This window comes from Amphiura filiformis, chromosome 6 (assembly GCF_039555335.1).
Source record: "Amphiura filiformis chromosome 6, Afil_fr2py, whole genome shotgun sequence".
Lineage (NCBI taxonomy): Eukaryota > Metazoa > Echinodermata > Ophiuroidea > Amphilepidida > Amphiuridae > Amphiura > Amphiura filiformis.
The window spans coordinates 53268197-53284803 of record NC_092633.1 but is presented as its reverse complement, the minus strand read 5'-3'; the positions used below and the strand labels follow the sequence as shown (position 1 = coordinate 53284803).

Sequence of the window (16607 nt, the reverse complement as noted above, 5' to 3'; positions counted from 1 at the left end):
AATTGAAAATTTTGACCTTTCATATTGAAGATATGGATTTTTTCCCAAAAAGACCTTTTTTTTTTGGTCCTTTTCATCCTACCTACATACACTTTAAGTATAAATCATCAGATTTATAAAGTTTGCTTCAAGTACTGTTAAATATCAAAAACATCAATTTTAATGATTTGCCATAAAATGTGTATTAAATTGCGAATTTCAAAAATCAAAATTATTTGATATCAGAATGACATTCTTCGTATTCAGAATGCAATTCGATATGTCTGATGTGCTCTAATGTCCCAAAATAAATACTGTCCAAACGTTCATACCCCAGCCCTTAATGTGAACTGCAATCATACGCTGGTAATGATCAAGTGTGTGGTGATTTTGATGTGTGCGAATGTGTGGAGGGGTGCGTCTGTGGTTATGGCTTTTGCTACCCTATTACGTGATTTTGTTGTTCCAATCTCGAAGGTGCCAATTATAGGAATGGTCTTTAGAATATCAAACTTGCAAATATACTTAATTATTCTAATCTACAGCTGGATCATTTATAATATGAATCCTTATTTTCAATTGAATTAATTTCAATTTCAAGTATCATCCAACATATCTATGAATCGAAAAATAACAATACAATACTTTTCCTTTACACTTATTTTGTTCTTAACTTGTGTTATGATTTAACATTGGTTTCCATGAGCTCCATATTATCACTGTGGACGGTTTCTTGTCACCGCGGATAGTTCTGTATCCTGAGTTCTGCTATCAGACGGCGACACACGATTATTTCGCTTACTGATTATCGATGTGATGGTGTACAAGTATGGATTCAGAGAGGAATTGATAGGTAGAATAAACACTACACACCATGTATATGCTTCTAATGGGATCACTGCTATACCAGTTTGTGAAAATATACCCATCAAGATTACAGGCATCCAGCACATAAAATCCGTCCCAATTATGATCGCCATTTTGATTGCAACTCGCACCTCTTCTTCACGACTGCTCTTTTTTCGTCCCACCCGTTTGCTTGATTTGCGTAAACTTACAAAAACACCGATGTAGCATAACAGAATAAGTAGAAAACAGATCAGATTGAGTCCCAAAAATATAGCGATTGAGAAGAACCAAGCAGGCTTTGATTCATCGGGTACCGGAAGTGCGAACGATACTCCGGTCATCTGATTATCAACTTCGCTTTCTTGTAACGCAAAACTTGTAGGACGAGTTATTAATGGCAAACCAATGCAGACATCAGAAAGATCATATAAGTCAGAGTCTGGTCCAGCTACAACAACTGGTACTACCGATATGACGAAGGCGAAGCCCCACAGGAGACCTCCAACAAGTTTCACCGATGTCTTCGTCAAGCGAAAACGACTGAACGGGAAAACTACGCTAACAAATCTATCCACGCTGATTAAAGTTAAAAAGAAGACCGATGTTTCGCTTGAAAGTAAAGATAAAAACCCTGCAAATCTACACAACTTTCCAGATCTCCACCGATCTGAGTATTTGAAATAGTCATCGCCGTAATGAGCATCGGTAGAGGCAATTATCACCATATAAACTCCCATCAAGAAATCGGACATTGCCAAATTGGCAATTAGAAGTGATTGAACGAATTGCATAGGACTCTTTGTCTTTTCTTTCATTCTCCATATTAAAGCGAAGAAGTTTCCAACTAATGCACTTAAACCTAATATCCACATGAAGGCACTGAGTACAGTATTTTGCATCAATCGTCCACACATGAACAACGGAGGTTGAGGCTCCACCGATATACACTTAACAGAATCAGAAAAGTGGCAGCATAGTAGATGATCATCGACGTACCTTGAAACAAAAATAACAGACGTAAGTAACATGCAAGTAATGAATGGTTGAGTATTCAAGAGGTCCGAGAGGACAGACGCAATCATAACAAAAACTAAAGATTGCAGTAGGGGTAACACCTGGTTGAAGGACTGGCGCTACAGTTAGTATAAGTAAGCGGTTGCTCAGGTTGGTAAGATTAGATTGAGGGTCATCAAAATGTTTAAAACTCAGAGACTCCACTCTTCAGGTTTTAGCTTCAATTCAGGTTGATAGTGAGTCCCGCGTTTTTTTTTAGTTATTTTTGGGCTTTTTGGCCTGTGTTCACAAGCTTTTTCATGTTTTTGTAACTAGTTTCAGGTTTTTTGAGTGAAACTGAATGGCACCTCTGTAAAACAAAAGACAATCCTACCTATTAAGGTTATTAATTATTTTAAACTGTTGTGATTTGGTAGTTCACAGCATCTTACGAATGGTAGTGAGGTTTGGCAAAAAGTGCATTGCTCAATTCATAGCGAGTGTGTAGAAGAATGAAAATATCACAGATATACTTTTATAGGTGCTGCGGTTCTTTAGTTACGTTGTAAAGAGGGCTGAAACAACAACACTTTTGTAAAAAAATTTTAGGTTGCTTCGACCAACAATACCTCGTCTACCCTTAAGAGCAAAAGACGGGAACATACATGGGACACACAAAATGTCTGCCCTTCTTACTGTTTGGTTATTTGAATACCCTACCCTGTCCGTATGGCAAGATTGAGGTGAACCAAATTATAGATATCTGAACGATTACCAATATCGTAGGACAACTAGACCCTGTGTGTTAGAGTGAAAGTGTTGTTAAGCAAATATTTACAGATTTTCCAGCTTGCTAAGTCCCTTGAATGCTCCATGTTCTATCCTTGATGGTTTCAACGAACGGTCATTTCGTACAAGAACCCTGAAATAATAAATAAATAAATAAATAAATAAATAAATAATTGCCTTTATCAGAAAAAAGTAAAAAGTAAAATAACGTGACTCGTATTTTGTCCCTTCAAAACAAATTTAAACTTTGTGTTGTGGTGTTTGTTAAATACAAGTCTGATATACATTGAATTGAATTAAATCTCTGTGAATGTTGAAAGATCTTTACATACAAAGTGTTCAGGCTATCCAGACCATCAAAAGCATCTCGTTCAATCTTCGTAATTGGTACGTCAAGGAAAACACTGTAAAAAATTTTTAGCAAACACTTATGAGCGATTTATGATAATTAATCGGTGAACATAAATTACTACATGGATTCGTTCATGTGTTGGTAGAATTCATGATCGACGTTTTGATACTTCTGATCCAAACACACACAAAAAATATTTCGGAATTATCAGATGGCACTCCATCATTAATCAGCGGTATTGGATATTCACATTGAATCACCTGACATGGTGTGGACTTAGACTCGGTAAGATCTTTGTAGCCACCACCCTCTGACTTGGAAATTTACCTGTCTGGCGCCCTCTATTTTTGGGTCACTTGTGCATCACAGAGATCAGCAAAAATCATGAAATGAAAGTTTCACACGATTGTTTTGATAAGTTTCGGAGAATTTACCTCTTTTCTACCGTATTGATTGCATAAAGATTCTATCTAGTGGATGGATAAGATATGTTGTGCCAGGAAGGAAATAAATCACTTGTATTTTGTGAGCCAACAAGAACGGATAAGTATTGTGTTTCCTTTATAGATCTGTCATATCATCAGCAAATCTTGCGTGTATTGAGAAATATGGGTCATTCGAGTCTCGTCAGACCAAATCGTGTGATCAAGAAACAGAACCAGGGCCGCTAAAAGCTCAGCGATAGACTCAAGAACGAGTCAGAAATTAGACCCTACAATCTTAATTGGATAAGAGACCACAGGTGCTTCGAACGCTGTATCAAGGAGGCAGTGTACATCAACACGTATCAACCATCACTCAACAAGGACGGAGCAGGCTCAAACGTCCAGATCACATATTGTGCCCGGATATTGTGGTCTCACTCTCAATGAAGAACGATGGCGTGCCATCTTAAAATTCCGAGGTAGAAGTAACTGTTGTGTTTAGATCAAGTTTTTAAACTTCCTCCATTATAGAACCAGAAATGATTGTCCACGTATCTAAGTAAGCACCAAATTGCTGGTTCCAACACATTCAGGCTCCAAGTTCTCGATTTCCCTTTTTGACGTCGGATTAACACGTAATCATGAAATCTTCACAAACAATTCTAAGCGTGTTATAAGTTGTCAAAGCAAAATTATGTTATTTTAAAACCATTGGAGCTTGACAACGAACTCTACTGTATGTTAGTTTTTAATTTATAACTGATTACCATGTATACTAGTATTTTGAGCAGGCTTCCAGCCTAGGTGTTTCGTCAGCCTTGTTTGGCATGTGCAGATCACGTGATGCGTGTCCTGTACCGCCACATGGTAATATTTTTACAAGCAACTTAATTTTCGTTGTATTTTAGGATAATGATAAGCATACAATTCTTACAGTTTCTTCAGCGATACAAGTCCTTCGAAACTCATAAAGGCTATGTTTGTTATCCTGTTCCCTGTAAGATCACTTGGAAAAAGAAATATTGTGAGTTGTGATTTGCACCGTTCTAATCATGCAATAAGAGGAAAACTCATAATTAGGCAGGAGAGTAAAAATCCCCTATTGTGTACAAAAATATGTCCAGTCAGATCTATATTTATGAATTGGGAAATCCCCATATACCAGAATATGTTGCAATGTAAAATGATATAATGTTTATAATTAGAGGCAGTGAATGTCCAGATTTACTATAATTATAGATAAATTTTAACTACGTGAATTTAAAGAAAGATACTTGCGAACCAGTCATTTGTTTGGCGTAGTCAATGTGCAACTGATTATATACCTAGAGCGAAGGAAATTTTGAAGTACGCCAAAGTGCACATTTTCTCCAAAAGGGGATATTAGAACTTCCTCTATTTCGCGTATACGGTATGTTTGTCAAAATTTAGCAGGGGCCTACAATTCCGTAATCAAGAACATTCCTAAGAAATTTGACTCTAAAGCAACGACCTCTGGTAACACTGGTCATCTGACCAATTACCGCCAGATCAACAGACGGCCTGAAGTTGCAACTAGGATAAGGTGCGATACTATACTGTAGCCTCTCAAAAACAAAAACAAAAGTGAGTTCAGTTAATAAAACATATGCGGTATGACTTGGCATTTCCCCAGCCATTTCCTTCTCCGTCAAATGCATTAACACAGATCATACATTATGGCTTTTAAAATACGAAATGATGGTATTCGTGCAAAAATAATACAAATATTTTCCCCGGCTTGTCAAATTAATTTAAAAAGGTCGTACATTATGGCTTTTTGTGACTTTCCCGGCTATTTTTAACCTCATCAAATTAATTTTAAAAGATTGTATATTATGACTTTAAATACACACAATTACGGTGTTCGTGCAAAAATCGAAAATAATAATACAAATATTATATTCAAGTTGAAATTTAAGCAAAACATTGGATTTGTATATTCAAGCTGAAATTTATTTGCTTAAATATTCAAGCTGAAATTTAAGCAAAACATTGGATTCTATTGTGTCACTATTATCTGAATTATACATGTTTTTTATACAGAGCAATGTTCAAAATACAAAACCAAACATTATTTTTGCTTTTAATAGAACTGAGTAAATTTAAGTACCAACATAACCAAGTAAATTAGAGTGAACGAATGTCGAACAATTAGATATGGCAAACACCACGACATCAGAAGACAGATGAAAGAAGGTGGAATGCAATCATTCTATATTGTGTAGTCTTTTGGAGCATAGCAATCAAACAACCCAAAAGGGAAGCTTTGCCTGTTAAATTTCAAGGGATTTAAAAAAAAATCATTTTTGCAAAAGTGTTGTTTCGACGCATATACTTTTCAGCGAGTTCAACATCTCTATCTGAGTTTAGTTCTTTCATAAGGGGTCAATGAGATTAAATTATGGTTTTGTTTGAAAAATTATTTTCTTGCATTGTTATAATCATGGTCGACTCGAACGGTCACTGATATTAAATAACGAATTTGGGCGTTGCCATGCAAATAATTAATTTGTTTGCTATTTCCGTATCGGGCTCGTCATTTATGCAATAGTATAACCATGTATTATTTCAATTGTACTAGTACATTATGTAAATTATTATCTTATTAAGTTGAGCAATTTATTATATTGTACTTACAGCCAAGTGAGATTGTATAAGCCGTCAAAACTTCTGGCAACTATCTTTTCTATTCGATTATATTTAAGTATACTAGAGGAATAAAGAAATAACGAAAACTATGTTTATTTGTTGCTTTTCGCCAGCTAATGGATAATATCATGCTAATTGATGGCGTTCTGAATCGTGTTTCTACTTTTCTTAACACGTACATCAACCCTACCCACGCTGTCTATTCCTTTTTCCAGAAAAATACAGCACTATTTTTATTTAATAATAGAAAAACATATTATCCTATTAGGCAAATAAAACAAAGCTATATCTTAACCCTTTAGTTACTTCTAACTGGCAATAAAAGACAAATTTTAACAGTTTTGCAATTTTAGGGGAAAAACATGTAATTTTGCATGATTTCTATACAGTAGCAGTCACAAAGTTCAAAGTTCATGCATTCAAAACTTGGAATAGGCTATAAGTTTGCTCATAAATATTTTATGTTAATTTTGATAATTATTTATAAAAGATATTAGAAAATATGTTTCCCAAAATGTAGAATACGTAAATCTTTCAGCTTGACTTTCACAGCATACGAAAACACCATAAAACGCCTGTCAAAAAATTCGACTTTCATTGCCAGTTAGCTATAGCTAAAGTATTAGAATTAGTTGTGTTTATTTTGGCAAAAGAAGATAATATTTTTAGTCCCCAAATATTTGTGCTCACCCATTCACCCCACACCCCTTCACATCACACCCCCACACACACCCCCTCACACTCATCCAACACACACCACACCCACCACTCGACACCAACAGTTGTAATACACGAACAGCAAGACTTTTACAACATAGAGTTGCTGGTATTTATTCGGGAATGTCTAACCTTATTCGTATTCCAAATAATGCAATCATTATCAGAACGATGAATAAAATGAAAAACAGATATCTACTTACAGTGTCATCATATTGGGTAAGCCTTTAAACAACCCTGGCTTCACGAATGTCATGTTTCCATTGCTTAATTCGCTGTAGAAGAAGCGCAAATAAAATAATTAATCTCTTTCTTAACTTTTAACCACACCCAGTGTCACTTTTCTGCTTCAAAGCTTTCTGGTATCTGAAGTACTTTGTTCCCGACTTATACTCGACTTATTGCCATAAACATTGTCTGAAGTTGTGATTGGTACCTGCTCACAAATGACAATATCGTTCGGCTTTTTCATTGCTCATTTAAGCAGGTAATTACGCGGATTTACAAATTGACATGAAAAAGATAGATTATATACACTGTATCATAGGTAACGAATTCTCAAAGTGTCCCATTGAATCAAAACAACTTACGCTAACGTTGTAATTCTAGCCAGGTTAGACAGCATAGTAGAAGTCCATCCTGCTATACAGTACACCTGTAGATCGCCCACTTCGTCCGATTCACAATTACAGTTGACTGGACATCGCTTTATTGCTGGCGTGGATTTGAAAAGGAAAACATAATTGGAATTTCTTACGCCAAAGATAACTTCCACACCAACGCCAACTTAGCTCAACTTATAAATCAATTCAAAATTACTCTACCAGTAAACTTTGGCTGATTTTCAATTCATCTGGCGTTCACGTAGAAGCAGTGGCGTGCGCAAAGGGGGGAGGCACAGCCACCCCACTTTTGTTGGTCATTCCGGAGAAATCAGTCATTCGTCACTTTTGACGGTGCAAAAACGTCCTAATCAGACTCCATTCGGGGGAACTGAACAACGTGGCCCCCACTTTCAATGTGCTGCGCACGCCACTGTGTAGAAGTAGCAACTCTCAACTGACTCGGAAACGTAAAAGTATACGCTTTTTATATAGTGACATAATTATACTTCTCTTACCACATTGTTTTTCATCATCATCGGCTGGACAGTCGTAATAACCGTCACAAACTTTATCCATAGATATACACGATGTTATCGAAACCGACCAGTGCCGATTACAAAGGTAGGAGCCAGGACACTTGATTGATGCTGTCAAAATAAGGAACGAATTCATAAATAAAACATGACACACACGGTGTAGCAACTCTTTTCCATCTCTTCCAGCTCTATATCCTTCTACTATCACCTCCACCACAAATACCACACAAACACTGCCACCGACCCCGGCTACTTCATACATGAACTATTGTCGCTACTAACTTACTACAGTAAGCCAAAAAATTAAGGTACCGTACCAGTTGTATTCACTCCTGTATATCCTAAATAAAGACAAATATGTCAAAATTAAAACAAGCAGCTAATAACTCTTTAGCTCTGATTCAAGACCATGGTTGGGAATTAAAGAAACGGTGATCTAAAACCTACTGAAGAGACGAAATCAAAAGTTGCACTTTTGTGTTCTAATCAATGAAAGCATGACGCTAGTTTTAACGTGCTAATCAATGGAAGCACGGCACTAGTTCCCTTGTTCGCGAACGCTTTGTGTACAAATCAATAGCGCATGCAATAGAGGAAACTGCAACTTTTAAATTGGCACCTTCCTTGGGGTTTTGGATCGTCGTGTCTTTATTTCTTGAACAATTGCAACGAATGAGATCTTAAATTTGAGCTAAAAGATACAGCTATTGGCTGCTGGTTCCAATTATGACACATCTGTCTTTGTTTAGGTTATACAGGGGGTAAACATAACTGGTGCCTTAATTTTTGGCTTACTGTATAACAACAGGAGCAACTATATATTCAAGTGGTACTCTTCCGTCTCCTACTTCTACCACTAACATACAAACCCCTAACTAATTATATACCACATTCCATTTCATCTGCCATGTTAATCACACAATCCATGAAACCATTACATAGTGAGTCGTTGAAGGCACAGAATCCCTTGCCACAGTCAAAATCATCCTGGGAGCAGATACCTGCGAAACAAAATGATACTTCGTTAAATGGAAAAAAATCTGTTATCACATATCAGTGAAACGGAAAATTACTCTTACTTTATTTGAATGGATTTTAATTCTTAAGAAAATTGATTACCACTCGAGTGTTGTACTCGCCGTATATGAACATGAAAACCTGTCCTCGATCCCGTGCCATCAGTCACAATCGTCAACCACACGCTTTGTCCAGAAGATGTTAGAGTACGTATTTTAATGTTTCCTGTCAGGGCTGCAAAGGTGGACATCGCATCACCTGGATTTTGTCCATTTCCAATCATCAGAAAGTCATATCCATGTTCCATCTGGAAATAGACTACTTCTAGCAGGACATTTGTGTCATCTGTAGCGAACACTGTCCAGGAGCAGATGAGGTCATTTCTATATTTGGATGGATATCCCGGAGAAGTCAAGTTAGTTACGTCATCTGTTCTAAGGAAAATTTGTCTGACGCCACATTCTCCTGTAAAACAATATATGATATTATATAATTAATATACATGGGTAAATTTCATTAGAAAAACTGGATATTAAGCTCAATTCTTGGTCACATGAGTAAACATGGATAAAGGGAAACTGATCACAAACTGACCTAGCCCTGTATCGTTACTTCGTCAACAACAAATATTATTACGAACATTAACTAAACCATCGAACAAAAACCCGTACCGTACCGGTAGATCTGGATCATTATCCATTCCAAACCTCTAAATACCTATAGTTTGACCATGGAAGTACTAGAGATGGTTTGACTTTGACAGGTTTGAGAAACATTATAGGTTGATATGGTGATGGGCACGATCCGCAATGATTAACATGAACCGGAACATGAATTCCGACATTTCCTACCGCATCTTTGTTCATCAATGCCGTCAGGACAGTGCCGTATCCCATCACATTTCTGATAACCATCTAAACAAATCTGGTCCATCTGGGTCAAGGTGCAGCTGAATTCACCGAAATCACATGTTGCTATTTGGAAGAGAACGTATGAATTGTTACTAAACTTCAGATGGAACGAGAGAGGGTGATCGATGAATATTAAATTGAACGAATGATTATTTTACACTTGGCATATATCGTCTTGATTCCTGTGCCTAATACACGGTAACAGATTACCTTAACACGTAAATTGGCCAAAACGGTAACATCACCCTCTGTAGACAGAATAATACCATGGATGCAGAAGTGGACGTTTTATAGTGGTATGCTATTCGCCATTATGCGTGATTACAACGATAGATTCTAGACAGTCCATTTGTTGATTTGGGATCAAAATCAAGAATATAATGCCAATACCTACCGTTGTTTTGTTTGACACCAAGCTGTAAAAAGAACTTCTTGAAGTAGAAATCTAAAGCGTGTGAGTAGAACGATATCCAAGCCACACTCTTCCGTATAATGACGTAACTCGGTGCCTCGAGACCAGTAAATTGAGCAATCCGCGTTGACGTATCACTGCTGTCCTCGATCTCTTCCCCGTATCCAATTGCTAAGAAATCCCAATCCTCTGCCACGTCAAACTCGACAAAACGCACTTCTAAAAACTGTTCGATGTTACCAGTGTATAGTGTCCAAAAACATTGTAAATTTCTGGGATAATTAAGTGGGTAGTTTGGACTGGTGAGATTGACGATATCGTTGAATAAAACTTGTATTTCAACCTTCGATTGACAAACATCTGAAAAAATAATAAACAAATTGTATGCAGAGAGGCATCTACAAATTTGGTGATTGGCGCCTAATCAATAATGGGTATTTCACTCCATTGTCAAACTACTGTGTTCCCTCTAGGATTATGTATTGACCAGGTCCTAAACAACTCAGTCGTAAACTGTATGCTTTATAACAGATCACAGTACCCAATCAACCATACAACAAGGTCAGTCATTGGCCGGCTTGCTGAATAGCAGGTCATTATACAGAGAGCTAACTCATGTCAGTGCCAATCACAACACAAGTTTGATAACAGTTTGGTATATCCTTGGTTTAAAATCAAGTTTGCCCATACCCCAGGCCTTAACTGTGACAATCTTGGTAATAAATTCTTCTTAGGTTAGCTTAATAAAAACAAATTCCCAGACTCATGGAGAAAAAATATAATGCTTAGTTCCAGTCTTGTAAGTAAAAGGTCATCAAACTTTACACCTGGTCAAATATCAAACGTGTTCAATTTGTGAGAAGTGTTAAAAATTGCATACAAATGTATTCCTCTACTCATAAAGATTCAGAAAATGTATAGTATGACCTATCTAGGCTGTACCGTTCTTAAGTTATTTTCAAAAAGTGCGACGATTTTGACAAAAGAGGTATTAACATGCTCGTTTTGATATACAACTTGAATAAAGATAGGATTGCACAATCTAGGATGTTTCGTTAAGTAGCCTAACACAACAAAATAGGTCAAATTTTGATGCATTAAAAAACGAAGGCCCAATTGAAGCCATTTGGCGGATGACCAATGTATATCTAGGGTGTTGGAAAACCTTTATACACCGTCAATATGCATTACACGTACCACATCCTTGTTCGTCTGATGCGTGCAAACATTGTGGATGAGCATCACATATCAGCAATTTATCTAGACAGCCATAACCAGATTTACACTGGAATTCTGTTTCTCTACAAAGCACTGTAAAAGAGGAACAGACGATTAAATAAAATAATAGTGTGATCAGAACTTGATAGAAAATGTGTGCAATTAATGTATACATTTTATGCAAAAGAAGCCATGCAGATCTATAATTGTTAGTCCAAAGTTCCCTCAACGCTTATCGCACATTCAGCTTCGCTGCAAATATTCCATCATATCAGGACTAAAGGAGGACAAGAAGATACCTTGGAATCGCAATGCTTAGGCGTCAGTATCAGTGTCAGCAATAACTTTTAAGTTATTACTAATAATTATTAACTTACAAATAATTACTTATTAACCTATACCGTACCTGGTGATTCTCTCCTTTCAAGTATAATTTCAAATCCGTACCATCCATACTTCTGATTGGACGTAAATCTGATCCAAGCCTCATTATCCATGCTTAGTGAATTGGGAGCCACGGTACCACTGAGGTGAAGCACTTGAGAATCTTTACTAATATTTGTCCCATACCCGATGTCAAGAAAGTCGTTATCTGTCTCCAAGCCCAAGAATGACGCAAATCGTATGTAGATATATCCAGGATGGGACGTTGTGATAAACCATGTACACTTCTGATCACTAGGATAATTCGACGCAAATAATGGAGTTCGAATGGTAACCTCATTTGAAGTGGTCAAGTTGAATTCTTGACTGTGGCAGTAATCTTAGGAAAATTATGAATAATATGCTTTAGATGTTTAGAAAACATGTTTTATAGGATATTTATTTTCATTCAATCATATGAAAGGGTTATTCACCAGTCACCATCAGCATGCATAGAACATGTGAGATACAAGCCATTTTAATTGTGTTTTAGCAATGTCTTGCCTAATCGAAATCAGATCTCTTGAAGGCCAAATTTGAAACACTTCTCAAGACGTGATTCAAAGTCACGTCTCGATCACGATTATCAGAGTAATCAATGTTGCTGTTTTCCATTGTTGAAGATATGTATATTGACAAGATACTATTACATGACTATAGTATTACGATTTGATTTTAATTATACAATTTTGCATTTGGACTGTATAATTATTTCAGATATCCCTAAAACGTGATTGATGGATCTTACCAAAAACATTATCTCATGGCGAAATTAAAAGGATGTTACACCGGGTTATGACTTTGACGTCAATGAATATAATATAAATTATGAACTATGACTTTAAAATTAGTAATTACATTAAACGCATTAATTCCTTACAAATCAAACACTATTTTAGAAACCTACCACAGTTGAGCTCATCGGAATCATCAATGCATTGTGAATATGCATTACATCTCAGACTCTGATCGAAGCAGCCATACCCTGATGCGCATTGAAACTCATGAGGTTCACATGTCACTAGTTTGAAAAATAGAAAATAACAAACAGGATATTAATTAATGTATTAATGGACCAATACGGGCTTCATATCAGTGACCATTTAAAATGTGAAATTATCTGTTGTTTTTATAAATAAAATAAAATTATTTTCATTAACTTATTCTTTAAATCTGTGTGTCTCTCTTGAGCATTTTGTTTGCACCTGGTCTTATCAGGTCTTACACGTGTCTCCACACGGACAAACAAACACGGACAAACGCACAAACACACACATAAGCCCGGTACCTGACTCATTGGTTGCTTCCACAGTGAGAAGAAATCCGCGATAGCTACTTCTTCCATCAGATTTAAAACGAATCCATATAACGGGGTTTCTAAACGACACGCTATTCGGAAAATATTTTCTGTTCAATAGTAGCTTTTGTTTTTCAATTTCATTTTTGTCGTGTCCAGTGCCGACAGATATCGTGTCTCCAGACGGTGTGTATAAATCCAGAAATCTCACAATAATGAAGTGACTTGAGTTAGAAATGAAATACCACATGCAGTCTACGTTGTAGGGGTAGCTATTGGGATATTCAGGAGAAGACAAGTATTTTGTTTCCGAGGTTTGCAGTTCAATCTCTTTGGCTTCAGTACAGATGTCTGTGTAAAATTTATAAAAAGAAAATATGATATCATCGTGTATTATATCAGTAGACATGTCACAGTGGCTACACCTGGACCTGGTGCACGCAAACATATTAGTGATTTGAAATACCCGCGCACCTAATTGAGTACAATTTTGAAATAGCGCTGTCAAAGCTTAGATGATTTGAAATATTTCATAGACAAAAAAAATCGTGGTAGATGTTGTCTTCGGAAGTTACGACCTGTGAAACTCTTCGCATGAATATTCCTTTTAGGATTATAACATTGGACCTTTATTCAGATGGGGACCCATCTCCAGTTGCGTGCCTGGACCTTTTGTCTGAGGGGCAAAGAAACAAATTGCACAGTGAGCATTATTTCAGCCCAAAAGCTCGCAAAATGGTCAGTTTCATACTATTTGAAGTGAAAGTTGATACACATTGGGTTCATTCGCGCCAAATGTTTTGAAATTTGAAATATAATACAAATTTCACGTATGTCAAATAATTAAAAATTGACATCTTTGACATTTCAGAGTCCTCATAGTAAACTTAATAAATCAAATGATGTGTACTTAATGTGTATGTAGCTGGGAGGAAAAGCCGTCAATCATTTGAAAATATTTTATTTTGACCTTTCGTATTGCAGATATACATTATTTTCTCAAAAAGTCAAAAAATTAAGGAGAAAAGTGCCCCTCTGACAAAAATGATAGAGCAAATCGAGAAAATAAAGAACAAGAAAATGGGCAAGGAACCTATTTCCCACCAAAATTTACACCGATCATGGGGCAAAATTGAGTCCTTTTGTAGAAGCTCAAACACTTAAAATGTACAGTTTCTAAAAAGTTTATATACCACCGATAATACCGGGTAAATTGAAAATTTTATTTTGCCCCATACAATCCACCAACACTCACAACCACAACCAAGAAAGCTGCCTACTACTTTGGCTACATTGTATGTTTGTGTTATGGATACAAAGAAGTGTCAAATTTGGCTTCTGGTTTGGACACCGGTACACTATTAACTCTTTTGTTTAGAGCGAGCACTAATAGTTTGAAAATGGTGCACCACAACTTTTTTAAATGATTTGCACATTTGGTAATCCTTTGGTAGCCCCCACCCTCCGACTGGGCTAGATCTGTACCCAACTGGACGTGTTTAATAAGTACTGTTTACCGAATGAGCACGTATTTAAACAGTGCTAAGAACAGGGAATAATTGTTTCTTCTTCTTTCTTTTTTGAGTTTTCGGGCACGCCACTGCGTATCTCTCAATTTATACTCTATCCAGTCTGATGTATATGAAGCATAATTGCAGCCTCCTCAGCAAAGCTGACTTGATCATGTAACACTGACAAATTCACATATCCACATTGTATAATGGCTTCAAGGGCGCGAAATGTGGCTAGAATCAGTTTGCTGTGAACGCCGCAATAATTCTGCTTTATACTACAGACAGGCCGAATAGAGTATTGGTATACGTACAGCAATTCCATTCATCCGAGGCGTCCAGACATTGAGGTATTCCATCACATACCATTGAATTATGCACACAACCAACTCCTACATCACACCAAAAGCCATCACTATCACATAAGTCTAGAAAATAAGCAATTAGCTATTAAAGGTTGAACACTCAGAAAAAAAATTACCGGTACACTCACTGAAAATGGCGGGTGACGGCTGACGGGGATATGCGGCCACGTTATTAACCCCCATTTTTTTGACTCACGGTTTCAACCAATGATCGTTTTTGGTTTGCTATCAATTCGCAATGACGCCCTTTTTAAATAGCTCCGAACGGGTCTTAGATAAGTTCTTACTGAATATCCGTAAAGAAATTTACAGAATATGTAAGTTTCAAATCGAGATTATCTAAAGAATAAATAGGTACATTATTTGATTGATTTGTTTGTAACACATTTCAAAATCGCAACAAAATCGGTACTTATCCCCAAAATTTCCTTGCTTCTTTCTAAATATCGTCGTGCTTACTGAATTTAACGAAAATTGAAACACTTGAAGAGTACAGTACATTCGTTTATTCGTTGGATTAAAATACTAAAAGAAATTAGTCCCTACGCTATAATCTTTCTGATGCAATATGATTTGTCTTCCTCCGATATTTAGTTTCAGGAAAAAAATAATTAGAAAGTTGGCTAGGTGCATCAAATTTGAAGGCAAATATTGGAAAGCCGAGCGTAACCTTAATGTGATTTCACTTTAAATCATCTTTGACAGCCATTGTGCTAATTAACTTACCGCAAATTGCAACGTTCTCAACACAATAACTTCTTTCACTACATACGAATAAGTCTGCGAGGCATCCTGTTCCATAGTAGCAATCTAATCCATTAGACTGACTACAATCAACTGAAATCATAAATAAAAATAACAATTTCATCTAAACTGAATTAAATTATCTTTGCTACGATTTTTCTTTTCATTATTAGATGTTACTAGTTTTTGCGTTGATTTGCAAGATCGTTTGACCAGTAACCTGGCGCTTCAAAATCTCGACTGCTCCTCCACAATCGTTGATGTTGTTACGAGTCGTACTTGACTCAAGGCCAAAATCACCTTTTACACGAACTCACACGAATGCACAACACAAATAAACTGTTTGATTAAGCTAACAAAATCTAAGTCTTTAATTAAAAGCACGTTATGATTGGTACAATATATGACAACAAATGCACATACACAATAATCAAATATAATAACTCTTTAACTATTTAGTACTTAGCCAGCATTCTTCTTGGTGATCATAAAGTTCTTGCAATGTTCTGGACGACTGAAGTAATATATCCTTATTCACTTGTCCTGCGAAAATCAGCGAAGTCCAGTGAACACTTGCGTTTATAAATATCCTTGCGTATGAAATCCTCACACAAAAATGGCGTTGCTTTCTCCTTGCGCTGCTTTCTCCAAACTTAACTCCTTGCGCTGCTTTCTCCAAACTTAACTCCTTGCGCTGCTATGGTGCTATTTCCACCTTTCACCTATTTTCAGGAAGCAGGACTGTGATGCAGTTGTCCCCACTTATATTGACAGTTGTGTTGCTCCATTAACCA

The 16607-nt window shown here is 36.5% G+C and overlaps 2 protein-coding genes and 2 long non-coding RNA genes across 4 annotated transcripts; all 4 read right to left on the bottom strand.

Annotated features, from left to right (window-relative positions):
• Positions 1–324: 324 nt before the first annotated feature.
• LOC140154280 (G-protein coupled receptor GRL101-like) lies at positions 325–2737 on the bottom strand. The gene is made up of 2 exons (XM_072176865.1): positions 2660–2737; positions 325–1824 (listed from the first exon to the last, which is right to left on the bottom strand). Exon 2 carries the CDS (start codon positions 1740–1742, stop codon positions 696–698), a length of 1047 nt encoding a protein of 348 aa, XP_072032966.1. The 5' UTR covers positions 1743–1824; positions 2660–2737; the 3' UTR covers positions 325–695.
• A 207-nt stretch (positions 2738–2944) lies between these two features.
• LOC140155610 (uncharacterized) lies at positions 2945–7049 on the bottom strand. Its single transcript, XR_011859407.1, has 4 exons — positions 6978–7049; positions 6046–6117; positions 4322–4393; positions 2945–3014 (listed from the first exon to the last, which is right to left on the bottom strand). It is a non-coding gene; the product is annotated as an uncharacterized lncRNA (long non-coding RNA).
• Positions 7050–7370: 321 nt separating this feature from the next.
• On the bottom strand, positions 7371–8913 carry LOC140154279 (uncharacterized). The gene is made up of 3 exons (XR_011859290.1): positions 8803–8913; positions 7895–8026; positions 7371–7488 (listed from the first exon to the last, which is right to left on the bottom strand). It is a non-coding gene; the product is annotated as an uncharacterized lncRNA (long non-coding RNA).
• A 104-nt stretch (positions 8914–9017) lies between these two features.
• LOC140154603 (CUB and sushi domain-containing protein 3-like) lies at positions 9018–15094 on the bottom strand. Its single transcript, XM_072177170.1, has 8 exons — positions 15019–15094; positions 13185–13544; positions 12804–12917; positions 11880–12236; positions 11453–11566; positions 10238–10615; positions 9784–9906; positions 9018–9397 (listed from the first exon to the last, which is right to left on the bottom strand). The coding sequence occupies exons 1-8, from the start codon at positions 15071–15073 to the stop codon at positions 9018–9020; spliced, it is 1881 nt and encodes a 626-aa protein (XP_072033271.1). The 5' UTR covers positions 15074–15094.
• Between the last annotated feature and the right edge of the window lie 1513 nt (positions 15095–16607).